Source organism: Pelophylax lessonae, assembly GCF_965119305.1.
Source record: "Pelophylax lessonae genome assembly, chromosome: 1".
Taxonomy (NCBI): Eukaryota; Metazoa; Chordata; class Amphibia; order Anura; family Ranidae; genus Pelophylax; species Pelophylax lessonae.
Window position 1 is genome coordinate 779,496,846 of NC_138768.1, and position 20,937 is coordinate 779,517,782.

The 20,937-nt window shown below is 38.9% G+C and overlaps 1 protein-coding gene across 3 annotated transcripts in view; it reads right to left on the reverse strand.

The window, feature by feature from the left end:
• SLIT2 (slit guidance ligand 2) overlaps window positions 1-20,937 on the reverse strand; it is a 415,524-nt gene that overhangs the window by 53,419 nt on the left and 341,168 nt on the right. For all 3 annotated transcript variants that reach the window (XM_082243064.1, XM_082243065.1, XM_082243066.1), the window contains exons 15-18: window positions 14,360-14,510; window positions 12,240-12,314; window positions 8,349-8,492; window positions 6,102-6,245 (exon numbers count right to left, since the gene is read on the reverse strand). In XM_082243064.1, coding sequence (XP_082099190.1) covers window positions 6,102-6,245; window positions 8,349-8,492; window positions 12,240-12,314; window positions 14,360-14,510 — 514 coding nt within the window. The remainder of the gene's footprint in view (window positions 1-6,101; window positions 6,246-8,348; window positions 8,493-12,239; window positions 12,315-14,359; window positions 14,511-20,937) is intronic.

Consider the following 20,937-nt stretch of genomic DNA (forward strand, 5'->3'; position numbering starts at 1 on the left):
CAGACTGTGAAAGTTGGAAAGGTGAAGCCCAACGTTTCCAGCAGCAGTTAAAGGAGAAAGAAGCCTGTGTGGCAGAATTACAGTCTCATTCCCAGAAACTAGCCAATGAGGTGAAGGCTCTTATGCAGGGAAAAGGAGATTGTGAACATAAGAGGGAAAAAGTAGAGGCACAGCTTCTGGAATCGCAAGTCAAGGTGTCAGAAGGTGACCGATTGTGTGCTAAGCTGTCAGAGAAGGCAAACCGACTGCAGGTTGAGTTGGACAATGTTACAAATCAGCTTTCTCAAGCAGACAGAAAATCTAGAGAAATTGCGGAAGATTTTTCTATCTTGGAATCGCAGCTGCAAGACACGCAGGAACTCTTACAGGAAGAGAGGTGTCAAAGGCTGAGTTTTAGCACAAAGCTCAAACAAATGGAAGATGAGAAAAATGGCTTCCTGGAACAATTAAAAGAGGAGGCGGAAGCAAAGAAAAACCTATCAGAACAAGTCGCAACATTGCAAGCTCAGATAGCGGATATGAAAAAACGCATGGAAGAAAGCGTTGGTTCATTACAGTGTGTTGAAGATGTGAAAAAGAAGTTTGATCAGATGCTTGGTGAAGAGAAGACTGTGTCTGCAAAATATGCAGAAGAACGCGCACGTGCAGAAACGGAGGTGCGTGATAACGAGAGCAAAGCCCTGTTCTTGGCTCGCTCTTTGGAGGAAGCTCTAGAGTGTAAGGCTGAACTAGAAAGTGTTAAACAGCTGCGTACAGAAATGGAAGAATTGGTCAGCTCCAAGGATGATGTTGTGAAAAGCGTTCAGGAGCTAGAAAAGTCTAAGCGAGCCTTAGAACAGCAAGTAGAAGAGATGAAGATTCCGTTGCAGGAACTGGAAGAGGAATTCCAGGCAACAGAGGATCTGTCCCAAAGAGGGGATAGTGTGCCTGATGCAGTTTTTAAAAGGATCAGTGTTTTGGGGTCTGTCCTGAGTGAGCCTCAGAAATGTGATGACATGTGGCTTGAATCACCCCTTTGGAATAAACCGTTCCTTCAAAAACTTCAAGCATTGGAAAATGTATCATTAGAACTTCAGCAAACAAAGGAGCTGTGTAAGAAATGTGATGATTTCTCAGTTCAGGCTGAAAACCTAGTGGAGAAAACTAAAGCGGAGAAAACTAAAGCAAGTGATATAAATCTGGGAGAAAAAAGCAAACGCCACCTAGTGGAGAAAACTAAGGCTGTTGGTGAAAACGTGAAGCAAATGAATAAGTGCCTTTCAGGGAGTGTTTCCAAAATGGAACTGGTGAAAGACGGGTGGCAGAAGTTTGATCGTGATCTTGAGATGCATTCCATGTGGAATTCAGATAGAGAAAAGGAACCAGGTGACTTTGAGCGGTCAAATAGTTCAGCAGAAAGTGCATTGAAGAAACCTGTAAAAGAATGTGTTGCAGTTCCATGCTTCTTCACTGATGCAGAGAGGAGGTCTATAATGGATACCACCCAGATCGCTGGGTTCAACTGTGTTGTTGCCTTTGACCCCTATGTTGGTGGAAGGAAAGTTGATGATGTTCTGGTTGGCTTCTTCTGTGAAGAGTTTGGCAAGAAATATAAACTGAATATCAAATCAAATAGTAGGCCTTTACTGCGACTCGCTCAGGAGGGCGAAAAGTTTAAGAAGTTGATGAGTGCAAATGCTTCAGATCTGCCTATGAATATGAAATGTTTGGTGAATGATATTGATATCTCTGGGAAAAGGAACAGGGGTCACTTTGAAGAAATGTGTGACAGCCTGTTGTCTCAATTGGAAAATCCTCTGCACAGCATCTTAGAGCAAGCAAAGCTCAAGAAGGAAGATCATTCCCTTTTACAACAAAAAGTCAATGATTGTGTACAGATGTATGGAGAGGCAACTCAAGTCACAGAGGGATGTCAAGAGTCCCTACTTGGAACAAAGCTTAGTGAAGCAAAGGTTCTCAAAGTTTTGTGGAAAACATTTATGGATTGCAGAGAGAGGCGTCTTAAGAATGTTGAAGACATTAAGACTAGCCCAATTGAGTTGCCTATGGATCACGGTCCTCCATGGTGGATTGGACAGACGGTTATGAGGGACAAGCTGTCTGACATTTATGAGAAAGCTGTCAATGAAGATGACAGAAACGAGAAGGAGCAAAATGATGCCAAAAATGCAGTTGAAGAATGTGTATATGAGATGAGAGACAAACTGTGTGGCATTTATGAGAAATCCGTCAATGAAGATGACAAAACAGTTTCATCCGGAAGCTTGAGGATAATAGGAGGCTTATCAGTGAGTCAGCAGTGCCTGACACATGCGTGCCTGGAAATATGTGTCCCAACCCTAGGGTTGAAACAAGAGGGGGGGGTATGTGACAGGAAGTCAGCTAAATCTGGGAATGTAGTCACAGGAAGGAGATACATTTCCACCTGATTGAGAAGTCCATTAATTAATTTAGGGTGTTGGCTACAGAGCTAGCCAGCAGGAAGTTGAAAGGCCTTCACCTGTTCAGAATGAGGGAGTTAAGGCTCTATAATTTGTTTAGAGAAAGTCCTATTGTTTGCTGCCTCCAGAAGCTGCATCCTGAAGCCATGTGGGCTGGGAGCAGGAGGACAGTCAGCGTGTGCCTCCCGACAGGATGTGTGGGCCTGGGAGAAGACCCCCCGGAGTGATGTGTGCCCGGGACGGTAACCAAGGGTGAATACGTCTCAAAGGTGAGAAGACGAAGTGTTTCTGTGTGAAAGAAACAAAAGGACTGTGTTGCCCTGTGAAACTATTATAAAAGGACTATTGAGTGTCCACTGTAGGACAAGGAAGTCTGCCCGACGGTAGGTTGGAGACAGACACTTAGGCAGGTTCCAGTTGTGAGAAGGTAGCCGCCCACAGAGGCAAGGATTTATTTTCTGTTTTATTTTATTTTGGATGTTTTGCTGCATACAGCCTGGTGAAGAAAACACCATTTAATAAACCACACTGTTTGTTTGCAAGCACTTGTCGGCTACCTCTCTGGGAAAACGCACCCCCCAAGGGGTCATCCACACCCGCCACCGAGCTAATCCCTCACAGCATATATATATATATATATATGCATGCATATATATATATATATATATATATATATATAATATAAAATGTGTTTTGTGCAACGTTTTTTGAATTTCCCTCCCTAGTTCCGCTCCCATGCAGCATTGCTGCTGCAGGGAACGGAACTAGGAAGTGATCAGACCGACGGTGGACGGAGGAGCGGCGGGACTCTCGGCTGGCGATCTCAGCAATGAGAGATCATCGCTGGATCGCCAGGATAAGGTAAGAGAACACCGCTGCGCTCTCTGCAATCCACCCCGAGCGTGACTCGGGGTTACCGATCCTGCAATGAAAAATCCACCCCGAGTCACGCTCGGGATTACCGCCTAGGTGGTTAACATTTTTGTGTCTATTTTAAAATTATGGAAGCAGTCCCATTGATCTAAACCTTTTGTACCTCAGTTTAATTTAATTCTATTTTTTCTTATTCTCAGCCTTTCTTGTAACTGCACTGCTTTCTCTATCTTGTTCCTATTAGTTTTTTTTTTTTTTTTAATCTCACATTTCTTTTTTTTCTACTCCTAATTCTTTGTTTTCTTGCTTCCAATTCAGTTCCTTATTTTCCTATCTCTACTGTATTCTATTTTACTCTCCCATTCTCCCACTCTATTTCTGTTTATTTGCAAGGCCTCTCTTTAACTGAAAAATACCAGACCTCTACATTTTTTTTTTTTTAACAGAAACAACTAATCCCTACATTTTTCACTGGAATGCAGGGTATATTTAGGGGATAAAGTGCATTAAAGTATATATGTTGGAAAAAGACATATGCAGTACATCTCTGGGGTACATTTGCATTTTTCTGTTTTAAAATGTTTTTAAGGATAAGTTTGGGGCTTTAAAAAAAATAAACATTCGACTCAACTAATAATCGATGTGATGTCACAGCTGTCCCACATCAGCCCTAAGGCAAAGAACTGAGGGATCACATGACCACTGATTAGGCAGACTGAGAACTGAGCAGAGCACAGAGCAGTGACTGTCAGTCATTGCTCTGTGCTCTGCCCCTCCAGTGCTCACTGCAGTGCCAGGGGAGGGCACCGGCTGCATGCTGACAGGCAGAGCCAGCTGTCAATCCAGCAGCCAGGTGGATGCTAACAATATTGTTGGGATCCTTCCCAAGCCTGAAGAAGCTCTGCCATGTCTGCTGAATCTGGGTCACAAGATAGCAAAAGTAAGTGCACTCCTGTGACCCACAAAAGACGTATGGCCAAAAAAGCTTGGCCATACTTCTCTTTTACAGACCCTGCAAGGGCAGAAAAATACCTGATGATTTGCCAAAAATGCACTCAGCTCTTAGAGAGTACTGTTTCTAGACCAATTGTTTCAACAACATAAATGTGTATGTGGATTTTATATATTTCATGCATGTTATTTACCCTAAAAACCTCCCTTGTGTAGACATTCAAAAGCCCTGAGACTGCCGCTGGGTGCCACCATCTTGAAAGTAAGGTAAGCTGTCCCAGCAGACTCAGAACCATCACTCAAGTATTCCCTTTTGCTCCACCCTGGCAGTTACAAAAAAACTTATGAAGGGAGATGAGGTTTGGAGGAGCTTGAGAGTAACTGGACACTCCCAGAAGAGGAGAGGGCTATGACATGCAAGAAGGGGGCAGGCTGTGCTAGGGATCTGACTCTTCCTGGAGTCATAATGAGTCAAATTTCCAATGTTGTTTCTGTCCAGTACAATACTGATATTATAAGATCCAAGTTGGATAATTGTCTTTGTATTAACAAGTCTTATTCTAATTGTATTGTTTATTCATTCACATCCTTCAACATCTACAGATTTGCAGTTGATAGCACAACAGGCTATAGGACTTTGACTATAACCCTGCTCATTAGGGTTACATTTTATAACAGTGAACAAGTCTAATGCGCCAACACTAATGCAGCAAGAATAGGGGCGCAATATAGTAAGGGAACAATGTGCCACATCCTGAAAATTGTCAAGAATGGGAAAAAATGGAAATGGACTTATGGTGGTTTATGCCCACCGGGGGATATGATCTGCTATGCTATGAGGCTATCTATTGATGATACATTGCAAGCTCCTTTCTATCAGAGGGATTAGTCCCATCCCGGCTCAAGCCCTTTAACTGTGACTTCGTTCCTTATTGGTTACCGCATTTTGGCCCTTGTCCCTACTAAGACAAATACTTTGTCTAACCTGTCTACAGCAATATCATTTATCAGACTTACCTCAGCAGATCATCCCCCGTATACGTTCGAGATATTTTGTCTACCTTTTTTGTTTACAATCTTGGCTACTGTGAACACACATTAGCCTCTACAGGGAACTTGTATATCAGTAGCTCCGGAAGAAGCTTGAAATTTTGAGCGAAACATGTAGGGCACCTGGCTACATGAACCTTCCCTTATGTGCAAAAGTTGTACTTACCACACCAGAGGACGCTCTGCGTTATCCTTGACATCGTCCTCGAGTCATGTAGGATGTAACGTATAGCATCCTCCTTTACTACTTTGTTCATATATGCAATTATTGTTAAACCACTTTTATATGCTTATACCTATTGGCAAGGTGTATTTTGTTGTGTTTTTTTTCATGTATTTTGTCCAAATATTATCTCCCTTTCTAGGGGGTTCCCTTTCTTGATTTTATGTCAATCAACAATAAAAGTTTTTTATTCTAACTCTATTGTGCCTAGAAAGTCCATTTCCATTTTTTCCCATTCTTTACATTTTATAACAAACTGATTAAAAATGTAAACAAATCTGATTGGTTACCATGGGTTATTGTAATTTACACACCCCAATTAAATAGGCAGTGAAAGTTATTTTGAGTGATCTTTACCATCAATATGGCAAATGGCATGGCTAGAGCTGTACTTTCTGCACAGTGAACAAGTTACAGGTTTAGCAAAACTCCCACTTAGTACAGCAGGAGCCTCCAACCAAGGCTGATGGGGTTTCCTATATAATTCCAGTATTAAGAAGATAGTTATTCAGAGGAAGGTCACACAAAGGTATGAACATTCTGTACTTTAAGATATTACTTACAGTGTAGACAGGGAATGCAATGTGTCGAATGCACCAGGGGCAACTGTGACAATCTGATTGTCATACAGAGAAAGTAATCGCACAGAGCTCAGGCCAGTAAAACTGTCATTATTCACACAGCTAATGTGATTACTTCTCAGCATCCTGCAAAAGAGGAAATATAAAAAAAAGATTCAGCTTTGTTATATGCACAGTGTTATAAACAGGCTGTAGAGCAGAATTTTAAAATTGATCCTGCCTAGGATATACCCAAGGTGCCTGGACTCAATCATTTACACCACAGTCACTGATAAATCTTCAGAACACTACCCTGCAGTGTAACTACACCAGCTCTGGAATTAGCTCCTCTTTATGCGAAGATTTCCCAACTGGATATACAGTACATATAACAGTTTTTATTATACGCTGTTGTCCTATACAGATAATAATGAAGCTCCCATAAACAATTAGTTTGCGTGCATAAGTATACCTGAAAAAGTATGCAACATGGAGGAATAAACCTGCCATGGTGCTAGAGCTGCACGATTAATCGTATGAAAATCGCGATCTCGATTCACCCCCCCCTGACGATCTAAACCTGACATATTCTCGATTCTTTGCATAGCTGAGGGAGCAGAGAAAACAGATGTGGAAAACTCCCAGTAACTATAAACAAAATGATTACATTGTATCTTTCCTCCCGCAAACGCCTATCAGCATTAAAGTCTCCCAGTAACTATAAACAAAATGATTACATTGTATCTTTTCCTTCCCTCTGCCAGGGAGAAAGGAAGTTTAACCTCTTAAAGACTAGACCTTTCTCTGACACTTGCTGCTTGCAAGTTAAAATCATTTTTTTTGCTAGAAAAGTACTTAGAACCCCCAAACATTTTATATATTTTTTTAGCAGAGACCCTACAGAATAAAATGGCGATTGTTGTAATATTTTATGTCACACTGTATTTGCGCAGCAGTCTTTCAAACGCAATTAATAAACTTTAATGAATAAAAAAAAATGTAACAGTAAAGTTATCCCAATTGTTTTTTGTTACACAGAGAATCGTGAGAGAATCGTGATCTTTATTCCAAGCTAAAAAATCGTGATTCTCATTTTGGCCAGAATCGTGCAGCTCTACATGGTGCCACCACTGCTTACCTCCTGCTGAAAATTCTACTTGCCTGGCTCTAATACTATCCCACTGGTTTCAGTACTAAGTCACCAAGCAGGGGCAAATCATGTTGACCTCCTCATTTTCCATTTCTTAAGAGTTACTAGATACAGAAAAAGTGGATCAATCAACTTGATATTGTATTGTTGATGTATTGTATCCCTTTATTATTATTATACATGATTTATAATGCGCCAACAGTTTGCGCAGCGCTTTACAATGTGAGGGAAGACAATACAGTTACAATACAATTCAAAACAGGAGGAACTAGAGGGCCCTGTTCGTTAGAGCTTACAATCTAGAAGGGAGGGTCAAGTGAAAAAAAAGGCAATAACCGTGGGGGATGGGCTGATGGAGAAAATGGAGGTACATTTGTTAGGTGTGGGTAGGATAGGCTTCTCTGAAAAGGAGGGTTCTCAGAGATTGCCAAAAAGCTAATAGAGTAGGAGATAATCGGACATATAAGGGTAAGGAGTTCCATAGGATTGGAGAGGCTCTGGAAAAGTCCTGGAGGCGAGCATGGGAGGAGGTGATGAGGGAGCTAGAGAGCAGGAGGTTTTGTATTGTAAAGAGCTGCACAAACTGTTGGCGCTATATAAATCCTGTACAATAATAAACTTGATGATCACACAGACTATTTTTGCTTCTACTAGCTTCTGATTGGTCATGCCGGTCTGTCTGGGTGAGGGGTGTGGGCTTCTTGGCCTAGTTTAATGTAGAAATTGCAGCAATACAGATCACTGATCATGACTGATGAAAGAAGAGATTTCAATTTTTTGTTCCTTTAAGTACATCTGCAAAAATGGTTGGCTAAGCTGAATTAAAAAAATCAACATGTAAACCATACAGTATAACCCACGTTGGCCTTTGCAAGGATTTCTATTAACAATGCTGAAATTCAGAGTGCAAGTGGGATCAATCCTAAATAGCAAAGGCTGATGTTGGTTCCATGATATTTAAAACATTGCTTATCCTTATCTGCAACAGATGAGATTTTTCAAAGGGCTCCTTAAAAAATATTAATATGCCATACCCATTTTTCAGCAGGTTCTGATTAGTTACTCTAATGGAAGCCAGGATTAGATATGAAAATACGTACAGAGATTTTAGTCCATCCAGGCCTTTAAACATTTTATGGTGAACATTCTCTATTCGGTTGCTTGTCAGGATGAGCTCATTAACTCCATTGGCTCCCTCAAAGGCCCCTTCTTCAATATCAGTAATCTTGTTATTGCTTAGGTTTCTAAAAATAACGCAAAATTAAAGAACATAGAAAAATACACTAAATACAATGCCAACACAACAAAGTGGAAACACTTGGAAAATGATCATATGAACACAATGTAAATTAAATAACCCTTGCTGGTGAGCAGAATATGTAAGCACACATAACTTTGATCCACCCTGTCAACTGTGGGAAGATCTGTGCTGGCTTGGAAATGATGTGTTTGCCTAAAGTGTTACTAAACCCAGGACCCTGCATTCACTATATCTGATCTCCCACAGTACACAGAACAAAGAAATGCCAGTATTTTTGTAAATATAAACTTCTAAATACCATTTCTCATCAGCAGTATATAGCAGTCTTGTGACTTCTACCAGTGCCTGGTTAAAGCTTGTAGGAGGAGTTTTCATTCTACCCTGACTGTCCTATGAGGCTTTAGGACCCCTGATCCTCTGTCGGGACAGTGCTGATTGGCCCTGTGCCAATCACATGCACCCACCCAAGAAACAAAACTCTCTAGCAATACACACCAAACTGAGCATGTGCAGTCTGACTCCAAAGGCTCTGTCTTATCAGGAGATTGTTAGGGGAAAGTGAAAAAGGGGAGAATAAGAGAAGACAGGATCAAACATCCTTTTTACACAATGCAGAGGATTAACCCCTTAGGTTTCACAGTGAGTATAACAAGCATGCTTTACTGCAATTACAGAATGCATTTACTTTTGTTGGTTTAGTAATGCTTTAAATGTGTACTATGCACAACTGTGCAAATAACAACATTAAAGATATTTAGTCCTAGAACATAAATTGATCACTCTATGTGCTGACCTTCTATTAATCTAGCTTTTATAATACAGTCATGCCATCTGGGTATCATTGTAAACCTAATTATACTTTCATTAATGATGAAGTTGAAAGATATAGAAAAACATCAATGAATGTAGTTGGGCGTTTAATAAAAATATCAAATTAAAAAAAATATATATATCAAATTTATTTTAAAATTCAACTAGTCTTATTGACTTTGTATCATCATCCTGTAATGCGCTATACAACAGCACTATGACTGCTAGAATGAGAATTAGCATTAAGAGGCAGTCAAGCTAAATGCTATGCTGCAGGCACATGCGCTGAAAGGGAGCATGCTGATGGGAGAGAGCTTAGCACAGGCACTCACCACTGCACTGGCTTAGGATTGTAGTTTAGGCAAGCTGTACTGCTACTGTAGTCATGTCTATAAATCAGGCTATGCTATCTGGCAGAGTGCCTGGCTCTCAACATTGGCATGGGTGTGTTTTCTTGACCTCAACCAATTGCCCTCACATGCTTGACCGGAAAGGATATACTAAACTAAATGGTTGCACACACTTGTGCTTAACATTGCAAGCCCATTCACTTCCATTGCTGGAAGAGCAATTCAAAGATGAACAGAAAGCAACATGGAGCTACACATGTGTCAGATGTGCTTTGCATTCAGTACCTGTATATATAAATCTGGAGAAGTAATAGAAACAGTGTTTTGGAAGTATAGGCAGTAATATACTTTGCACATTAACACAAATTGGGGATAAGTATTATGATGGTAGCACATTGGTCATCACTGTCAGTGCAAGTTTGAGACTGGCAATAAAAAGTATCTCTGACAAGCACAGCATACCAGGCCAAATTTTTGTGAGAAAAGTGTTCAAAACCCATCATAGCACTTTCTTACATTAGGACTCTCTATTGTATTAAAGAACTGGTGAACCACACCTAAAGAATTTATCTATTATTTATTTATATATATATTTTATATTATTTATATATATTTATTTATAATTTATATATTATTTGAAATTACATTTAAAATAATGCTGAATGCACAACAACCTACACAAGTCTAAGATACAGCAACCCTCCTGGTAAGAGCCAAGTGTGCCCAATTGCCATTTAGGGCCTGGATGGTGCCTTGCGGGGCCGATGTTCTTGCTTCATATCCAAACATATAGTTTGCATATTTTTCCTGTGATTGGGTAGATTTTCCCATAAAGCTTCTTAACCTTATACTGCCAAAATTGGCCCTAGAATTTTGTGTATAACTGTGACTGTTAAAAAGACATTGGACTGTAAACTGCAGGAACTGATCTGAATTGGAAAATGTTTTTGTGAACAGCGCATTAAGTTTTTGCGCTTTGAAAGCATGTGAAGTGAGTGTTTGAAACATCTTGTAGTGCTAACTCACAGAACCCATTGCCCTGAACTGCCTGGCAATTCTATCTTCACACAAAAGTTATCAAAGAAAACACGAAGCTCAAAAAAAGTCAACATAACAAATGATAATGATGAACTTGTACCGTATAAATAAATAAAATATGTGAGAATCTCTGAATTATCTTGCTTTTAGGGCTTAGGTAATGGCCTAGAAACTAGGCATGCACTTTTCATCTTCTAGAAGTGGAGAAAATAAACACAATCTATCTTTTAACCTTGTTCCTTGTTGGTAAAAGCCAAGTTAAACATTGTAAAGGCAGCTATCTTTCCAAAGCCAGTGTGATGCTTTTTATGTGTGAAAGAAGATACATTTGATTGAAATCTTTCAATTTTCTTTTTTCTTGCTGTGCTCCATTATATAGCATTTACTTTATTGTAAATAGAATTCAAGTAAATCGTCTTTTTACGAGAGAAAGCAAAAGAGAGAATGAAGGCAAAGAGTAAGAAGGGGGGGGGGGAGGGGAGACAGAGGAAGGAGAAATAAAAAGAAGAAAGAGGAAGGAGGAAGAGGAAGGAGGGAGAGGAAGGAGGGAGAGGAAGGAGGAAGAGGAAGGAGGGAGAGGAAGGAGGAAGAGGAAGGAGGGAGAGGAAGGAGGGAAAGGAAGGAGGGAGAGGAAGGAGGGAGAGGAAGGAGGAAGAGGAAGGAGGGATAGGAAGGAGGGAGAGGAAGGAGGAAGAAGAAGGAGGAAGAGGAAGGAGGGAGAGGAAGGAGGGAGAGGAAGGGGGGAGAGGAAGGGGGGAGAGGAAGGAGGGAGAGGAAGGAGGAAGAGGAAGGAGGAAGAGGAAGGGAGTAAAGAACAAAAAAGGAAAGAATAGAGGGAGGGGGTAAATAAAAGAAGAATAGCATGTAGGGATGAGAGGAGAGGAGAGAAAGAAAAGAGGAGAAAGAAGAGAGAAAAGAGAAGAGAATAGCACAAATAAAGAGGAGAAGAGACGAGGAGAAGAAAAGAGAAGAGAAGAAACAAGAGAAGAGAAGAAGAGAGAAGAGAAGAAAAGGTAAGAAGAGAGGAGAGAGAAGAAAGGAAGGTAGGGAGAAAATGAGCAAATAAAGAAAGATAGAAAGTTAGGGAGAAAAGGATTCAAGAAAGAAAGAGTAAGAAAGCATGCAAAGGGAGGAGAAGGAAGGAAGGAAAGGATAGGAGGAAGGAAGGAAATGATAGGAGGGAGGAAGGGAGAAATGAGAAGGGTGGAATCTCCTTCTAGTTGTACTTGCAGACAATGATGCTATGAATAAGACAACAAACCATTCTACTAGTATATGGAACTATGTTATATTAGTATATGTAACTTTGTTTAATTAGAAATTAGTTAATGAAGTGGGGTTAGTTAATGACTTAGGAGAGCTAAACAGCAGGAGAAATATGTTGCCTTTATCTGGGCTTTACACGCTAACTGCTGACAATGTCTTGACAGTGCTACTACTTTAACCATGTCCCGGCTGCCTCTCTGGGATTGAACACACAATATGTAATACATACTAGCTTTTGAAAGAAAACAACAAAAACTGAGACCTACATTTTCCGCAGCTGTGGGAGCTTCTTAAAGATTCCAGTTGCTTCTATAACTGTAAACTCATTATTGTTGAGACGTCTAAATGGAAAACAGAACAAATATACAAAATCAATGCCAAAATAAATGAGAAACAAATTTTGTTATCTTTCGGTTACAAACTGATGTTTACAGTTGTACAAATGTAACCAGTACATTATTCACATTTATAACTGGGAACAAAACGGCCTCAGCCCTTTAAAGGTATAAATCACAGCTGGTGTTTATAGCTATTACATAGGTATATACTTGTATAAACAGATATTGCCCAACATGTTTTCTAGTTCTCAACTGCTACTAGATGGGACTGCATGTTCCTTTATTCTACATGAATTCATCCATTCCTTCCCTAGATTTATTCTATTATATCACCCCATTTACCACCTAAATAAGAAACTTACACTGCTAAGAGTCTCTTTTAACTCAGACTTTATTGAATGGGGAAAAAGACTTTTATATTTCTATGACGTTCTTATCCTTTAGTGCCAATTCTCAGCTCACAAACCCATAATAATCAGAAATGGCGGATAAAATCTTACTAATACAAATTTTGACAAGAAGCATAACATATTTGAGCTGTGTGTCAACAAAGATATTTATTCAGCAGTACCATTGTCCCACTGCAAGAATTTTTCAGGCAAGTGAATGTAAAAAAGGATAACATTGCACTGTTTTTGGCTAACCTAACTAGCTCAAGAGTTGTACAATTTTCTACCATGGATGTTGTTTACATAACATTTTATATACTGGAAATTTTATTTCTACTTTAAACTAAATGGGTTGTTTTACAAGGTAATGATTTACATATGAAGAGAAAGGAGGGGGAAGGTGTATGGCGCTGCCAAAAACTGCTGATGTTTCTATATGTCCAAAATTTAGGCGTTATAGATACATACAAAATAAATCACCACTATGAATAAAGTGTCCAGTGCATCCTATGTGTCTTCCTATTGAATGTGCAATGTTAAAAGATAATACAAATAAATAATAAATATTTGTGCTGAAAAGTGGATATAGAATAAGTGAAAATTGGTATGATGAGAAAATTAGATGAAATGTATGAATTAAAAAATAGATAAAGGGGTGGATTTGTACAGAATAAAAATAAATATATATATTAATGATTTACATATAGTTTAATGTCTCAGATGATTGAAAATGGCAATGAGACTTAAATATTTTTGCACAGTGTGCACAATCGGTAACACACCAAACGGATGCAGTGGCTTTGAAAATGTGTTATTAGGGACTGGCGCTTGTGCTGAAGACTCAAAAAAAAGCTGAGCATTAAGCCCTGTACACACGTACCGATGGTCGGCATACAAATGTTCCTCTTTTCTCCCCGGGATGTCGGTGTCTGCTGAAAAGTGCAAAGACAGCACAAGGACAGCACAAGAATTTTGTCCGCCGACTGCAGAAGTGATGTCATGTAATGGTTAACTTTCCCTGTGTTTTCTATTTTCTGAGCATGCCCAGTCTTGCAAATCTGCGGTCTGTCGGCCGAATTGTGTACTGACAGGCGAACAATCGTCCGTTCTGGTGTCGGCATACAAAAATTTTCATGTTTGCAAGAAAGACTTTTGTCCGCGGATTGTGCGCAGACATCTGTCGGAGGCACCATACTAACACGCGTACAATCGGCAGATCCTTCGTCCACCGACGTTTGTATGCCGACGATCGGTACGTGTGTACGGGCCTTTACATGTTTAATCTAATTTGGTAATGCATGCCACACGAATTGTATTGTTGGACCTGAGAGGCAGGAATCACATCAGTCAGGATATGCTGAGATGGAACAGTTGAATATCTGTTCATCTTTTGATGACCAATTGGGGATAAACAAGTGCTCCACATCATTGGCTCAGACAGTATGGTGAAATTGCCTCTAATTAAATAGTGGAGATGCATCCCTGGTGATGGTGTCTTCTGACGATCTAGTCATTTGTTACTAGAAACCTGTTCATTTATGGCCAGTTTTAGGTATGAGCAGTTACAGCGCCATAATAAATAGTATCAAGAAATTACTGATCAGCTGTAAATATAGGTATGTACACAAAGTACAAAAATGCAGAGCGTTTTATACTTACAGCTCAGCTATGTATTGGGGAATGTGGTCTGGGATTTTAGTGAGCTTCTGGTTTGAACAATCTACAGTGGTTCCTTCACATCGACACTTCTCTGGACATGCCAGGTCAGCAAAACAATCTCCACTTAGTTTGGACCTGTAGTCTTCCGTACCTGTGGAGCATGTTAACAGACAAAAGTCACACCAAAAGTTTGTGGCATTAGCAAAGGTCACTGTCAGTGAAATTCCATATAAGGCACAAGAGCGGTATAAGGACAAAAAGTTGTGTATCATTTCCATGCTTTAGAGACAGACAGGTTGTGGCTTGAGCACACACAAAAGGATCTGTACATAGGCTTCAGAGGAACTGGAAAAATAGAACATTACTGGGTAGACATGACAGGGACACATATGTTATCCAAGCTTTTCACAGCTGTACGTTCTGCTGGTCCAGTTCAGTGGCTCATGTATGACTTCTAACATATCCAATGATTTTCTATTGTCACATATTAGTGTTGAGGTTTAATTCATTTATATCTATTAGAAACATGCATTATTGTATTATTTCCAGTAGGTAACAATTAAATTTCAACTATTTTGGTTCATTATGTGTATACAGGCTTTCGAAGTATCCATTGTGTCCTGTGAGAAATATTCAAGGTCTGCTGGTGATGTTGTAACTGACAAAATGTACCCCAGTGAAGAGAATGCCTAGTATATAGTGTAAATTGTTTTAGAGTTCATGTTGCCTACAGAAATCAATCAGATTCTCCCTATCTTTCTCACATGCCTTATTGCCAAAAAAAAAAAAAAAGCAGCCAATTGATGTAGACAACAGACTGCTGGGATCAAATGTTCCCTTGCATTTATAAATGAGGACAGTATTGCATTTCTAATAACATTTTACCATCAGCTGTAGATTACTTAAGGCAGACAAGACTGTTACTACCAATATTTTACTACTAGGCAATAGGCACAACGGAGAGTTCAAGAGTCTATATATGCATAAAAAGACAAGAAAGGTATTAAATAATTGTTGCCTGAAAAAAAAAAAAAATTCAGTCTTGTCAAAACAATGGTAGATAGGTGGAGCTGTCTTTTAAATTATCACAAGCATCATCAATTAATCAACTTTTTGAGAATTAGTCATAATGCACTAGCACAATTAAGACACAAATGATATTATCTGAGCAGGGGGTGCTCGGTTATAGCTACTTCCAGATCATACTGGGTTAATTTGACTTTCCTTTTATCAGCCTTGTTGCAGATGGAAGGTTTGCCAATACAGGAAGGTCATGCCCTCCGCCGACAGCGAGGCTGGGTGTACATCCTAGGTGCACAAGCATCAGCAGCTTGCCATGCTGTAGAAAGCTGCGTGACGTTCCATGGTGCTTGACAGAACCATGTTTTACTCATACCTGACAACCACATGGTTAGATCAAGCACAACAGAACATCTCGCTGGGTTACCATAAGTGCATCCATTACACCATAGATAGGACCAAAGGGGGAGAGGGAGAGAAAAAGGAAGAAAGAGGTGGTCGCTGGAGAATCTGCTGGAGTGTAATACCTGTGTGCAGCAGGTCATTCAGGTTACAGAATGCGCACTGCCATAGCAACAGTATTAACAAGCAAATTAGGCAACAGCACAGAGAAACATACAAGAAAATGGAGAGAAGGAAAAAACACAAGGCCTTTTTTATCTTTCTTCAGTTTCCACAACAACAACATCAGACATAGATATGGAAATATATGAGGGTTCTCTGTTAAAACTCCACTTCCACTGTCTAGGCCATGTAAAAACCGTATTTCCAGTCCACCATCCTCACATACCCCCAGCAGGTCATATTTTGAGAATTTGCTTTAGTTGTAGTAAGCACTCAGTGACATCTGGTCATATAAAAGAACTGTCTCAGGTGCTTCTGATGGAAGCTGTCAACCCACAAATAACCGGCATACTAGCTTAATTGCAGTAATGTTATCTGTATTAAAGATTTGTAGCCAGTGAGTTTGATATTAGCAGGTACCATCTTAGGCATCTCAGACAGGACCACGTAGTAGTGGTGCAGAGACGATGAGAAAGTTGTTTAACCAGATTCCTTTTAATGAAATCCTCAAAACATAGATGATCGGTTGAGGGTTATAAGGATTGGCGTTAAGAAACTTTGATATAAGCTGCTTAATTTTTAATGAGGTACTAATTCAAAAAATTTGGTAGGGGAGGTAGAAATTGTGAATAGAGAGAACTTCAGTCAAGACAAAACCTCCTGTTTGATGGTTCTAGTATTGGGGCTTTGGTGCTCCCTAAGGACATTGATAGTGTTGAATCTGTATTACCTATACTGGGCTAATAAAGATCCATTGCATGCCTTAGACTGTAATAATTCCTAGCTCCACATCATGATAGTCTGTCTAACTCACAAAAGTGAACTGTGGAGAGGGCCCTCCAGACAATACCATTCTCTCCCACACATGATCCTTCTATGTGCTAATTTATTCTCTTACCCATGTGTTTAGATATGCAAATGGGATATGCTTCCTAATATTATAATTCATAGTTAATATTTCCTACCTATATTCTTTCAAAATAAACTGAACTGATTTTGTGAGAAATGTGTTTTTTAAACAGCAATTGTTGTGACTGACTGCTCCTATGTTAGTTCATTCTATATATATTTCCAACAATAGATTCATGGAAAGATAGGGGAGTGTCAGTGAGAAACCATTCTGAGGGTATTGAAGTTTATTGACCCTTGTAACCATTCCAGAGTCTCTAGGAGATGAGGTTATGAGCCCTATATTGGGTTCTTGAAGTTTGTTTTATTTAGCACTTTTTTAAGTGTTTGTTCCTTTTTTTTTTATTCATTTTCTTTATTTTGTACTGTGTATTTTTAACGTTTCCCAGTGATGTAGACTACTTATAGCTCTTAAAAGTCCTATTTATTCTCAATAGTTTTTGTTTATTTGGAATGAGGTATGCCCATTAAGGGAGAGTTGGTTGGAATACTTATGGCTTCTTCTTTTCTTTTATGTATCAATGTTCCACATTACCAGCAGAATATGCTCAAAGTGCCCATTGTAAACCTAATTTAACTACTGAGGCTACTTTTCTTAATTCAGGTTTTTTTTGCCTTAACTGGAGTTCCTCTTTAAGAAAATGGAAGTGCTGAGTTAATAAAGAGAACTTTTACAAAAACCCACAGTCATTTGGTTTCTTTAGAAGGATATAACATGTTGGGCTGGAAAAAAGGACACATTAGGATCAGAGAGTATTTATGTTCAGAGAAAGAATTATTACTTACAACCCAAGTGATGGATGCCTGAAAAGTAAAGTTGGTCAAGGAGGAGAGAAAGCAAGAAGTAAACAGAAGAGAAGCAATGTGTATTGGCTTTAAACTGAGGGCAATGCACAGAAAACTGATTAGTGTAGGACACAACAGCTAGAGAGGGCAAACGCATTATCCACACAACAGATCCACAGTCATAGCTTCAATGACAGGGGGTGAAGGGTAAAATGTTAAGACACATTATTAAATTGTATACACATGTACACAGGCCACCTCAAGCCAGTGGTAGCGGCTAATTTTTTAGGCTTCGGCCTATCTCCTTACTAGGACTGTAACACCACAGATTCAAAATGGCCATGACAAATTATCAGGCAACGTACTAACCATAATCAGAAAGTTGTCATATGTTTGCTATAGAAATCTACCATAATCTGGCCAAGAATAAAGGCGTTCCAAAAGCAAGCTATAAAACTGTTCTTGGATGTTTGCTAGAGTTGTAATGTATTCATGCTATACTCATTAGTGTAAATTTTTACAAGGATGCTTTTTTTGCATTCGTCATTAACTAGTCTCACTGTGTGCAACAGAAGAGGGAACTCCTTTAAATGACTAACTACTAAAAGGCAAGTCCATTCGTTTTCATACAGAGCCAAAAGTTTCCCAAAAATGGTCAAATATTTAAGACATCTGTATTCATGCTTTGAAAAACCTGTTTGACTGGTCAGATCCATAGCTTCTAATGAAAATAAATGCATTTACAATATTTTGACTTAGAGAAGACCTCCAATTCCAAAAATTAATTAGTGTCCGCTAAAACACAATCTCCTTTAGTAAGCCTGCCAGCTGGATGCATTTCAAATGTACAGGTTATTCCAGGCCTCTGTTGTTGAAGAAAAAGCCTGGGAATCAAACATTTCCTTTTGAATTTGGGTTCTGCTGAGCACTAGTCATTTGGGTGCCAGAAGTATGCTGCAGCATAATTGCATCATTCCTGGCCACCAAGTAGTTAACAGATCCCTGAGAGTCTGGACTACTGTGAAAGTCTGTTTTTTCCAGAACTTCTTTGAAAGGATCAATGGATACTGGCTATTTTATACACAAGAGTTGATTACTGAAGGCAAATAGTCTGTGAACTTTGCAAGGGAATTCTTAGCTTAGTGAATGAGGTGAAGTTCTGCTGACTCCCATTATCCAATCATGTGCGAGCTAAAATATATATATATATTTTTTTTAATTTTCCTTGTAAATGATTGGGTGTTCTTTGCAAAGTGAATTTCTAACACATTTATCAAGAGAATGAAATGTTGCCTTGCAAAGTGAACAATCTTTTTGCTTGTAGTAAATCATACCCACTGGCTCAATCCCATTAACACTATAATAGTAGATTTAAGACCCATGTCTAAAGTCTTTAAATCTATTGTGATTTATATTATCTTATGACTTCTTATATATTATGTAGACTTCAGTGGTGATCTATTCTTCTACAAACATGATCATAACAATGTCCTAGAGGTTGGATCTTCAAATGCTTTGGACATTTAAGTTACACTATAGGGTTGGTTTACTAAAATTTGGGAATGCAAGATAGAACTGGAGAGCTGGTGGCGCAGCTCTGTATAGAAAACAACCAGGTTCCAGGTTTGTCAAAACTTAATTGAACAAACTGAAATTAGAAGCTGATTGGCTACCATGCACAGCTGCACTAGATTTTGCACTCTCCAGTTTTAGTAAATGAACCCTTATGGGCAATTCATCATCAGAAGGTGTGACATTACCTTTTGGATTTGTAATGGACTGCATTATAAGTAAATAAAGGCATTGAGGATGGTACCTGACTTAACATATATCTAAAAACAATATTTTCTCCAGAAGGGAACACTAGCCATATGTGCCAGGCCTGATGATATATATATGTGTGTGTGTATATATAGGTTAGTCACCACCTGCTCGCTGTGCCAGCTTGTGGTCTGCATTGGAGTCCTCCTCATATTTCTTTTGGAACTACAAGTTGGAGTTTGCATTAATCATCAACTAGAATGCCCAGTATTCTGTGTTCGTATATAACAAATACTGTATATCAACTACTGGGCTTATTTATGTAAAATTACAACAAAAGAAAAAAATATATATTTTATTGTTTCTCAGGATAGAGCTGCACTGATCTCTAAATATAACCTATAAACATATTTATTTATATTTTATAAACTGGTAGGACTAGCAGCATGTAATTTACCGGATCCCTTAATCAGACATCAAAAATAGTTTGTGCTGACAGCCCATCATGCTTTAAGATCACTGGGAGTCAGAGGGAGCCATACATTTTGTGTCCACCCACAGCTCCTAGTTTGTAAAGTTTAAATGCATGTATTACTATTAAGTTCATGGAGATTCCTTAAAAGGGTTTGTATAATGTTTTCTTTATTTACTATGTTTAAGATAAATAACAAAGACAGAGATGACTCCTCCCCCCACTAAACTCTACATGGCTTTATATAGAGTTTTAATCAAAGAGAGATAGCCTGAAAGGAAAAAGCTACAGACAGAACTTGTTTTTTTAAAATATGTAGTATGGCATTGCCATTAGGCCCCTTTCACACATACGGACCATTTGTCAGTTTTTCATCCATCCGTTGACAGATGAAAAATGGACATCAGTGCATTCCTATGGGGAAACGGATGACAACGGATGATCATCCATTTACATCCGCTTCCGTCAATATCCGTTTTTTTGAACAGATGAAAGTCCTATTTTTCTTCCGCTAAAAAAAACGGATCGGATGAAAAAATGGATGTAAACGGACAAACGGTCCGTTTTTCATCCGTTTCTGCATTGGTAGTGGATGTAAAAAAAAACGGATGAAAAATAGATGAAAAACGGATGAAAAATGGATGAGAACCAATGAAAAATGGATGAAAAATGGATGAGAACCAATGAAAAATGGATGAAGAACTGATCCATTTTGACGTGACTGAACTGATGAAATGAACGGTCCGCATGTGTGAAAGGGGCCTTAGTGACATGTTTTAATTGCTGATTTGTAAAACAAGAGTTTACTTGAAAATAAAAAGCTATATTAGTGTAAAAAAATAGCAAAGCGAAACTGACTCAAAATTATTTTAGTTTCTGTTTAAACAGTAAATGACTTCATACAATAAAGAGTTACTGATTCCTGATCTACGGGTGAAAAGTTACCACTGCAATGTTCAAGCTGAAATCGTTTTTTTTTTTTCCTTTTTTTAAAGAAAGTAATGTAAATTTTCTGAAATATTATATTTCTCTGTCAGGTGCCAAGGATAGAGTTAAAAATAAATCT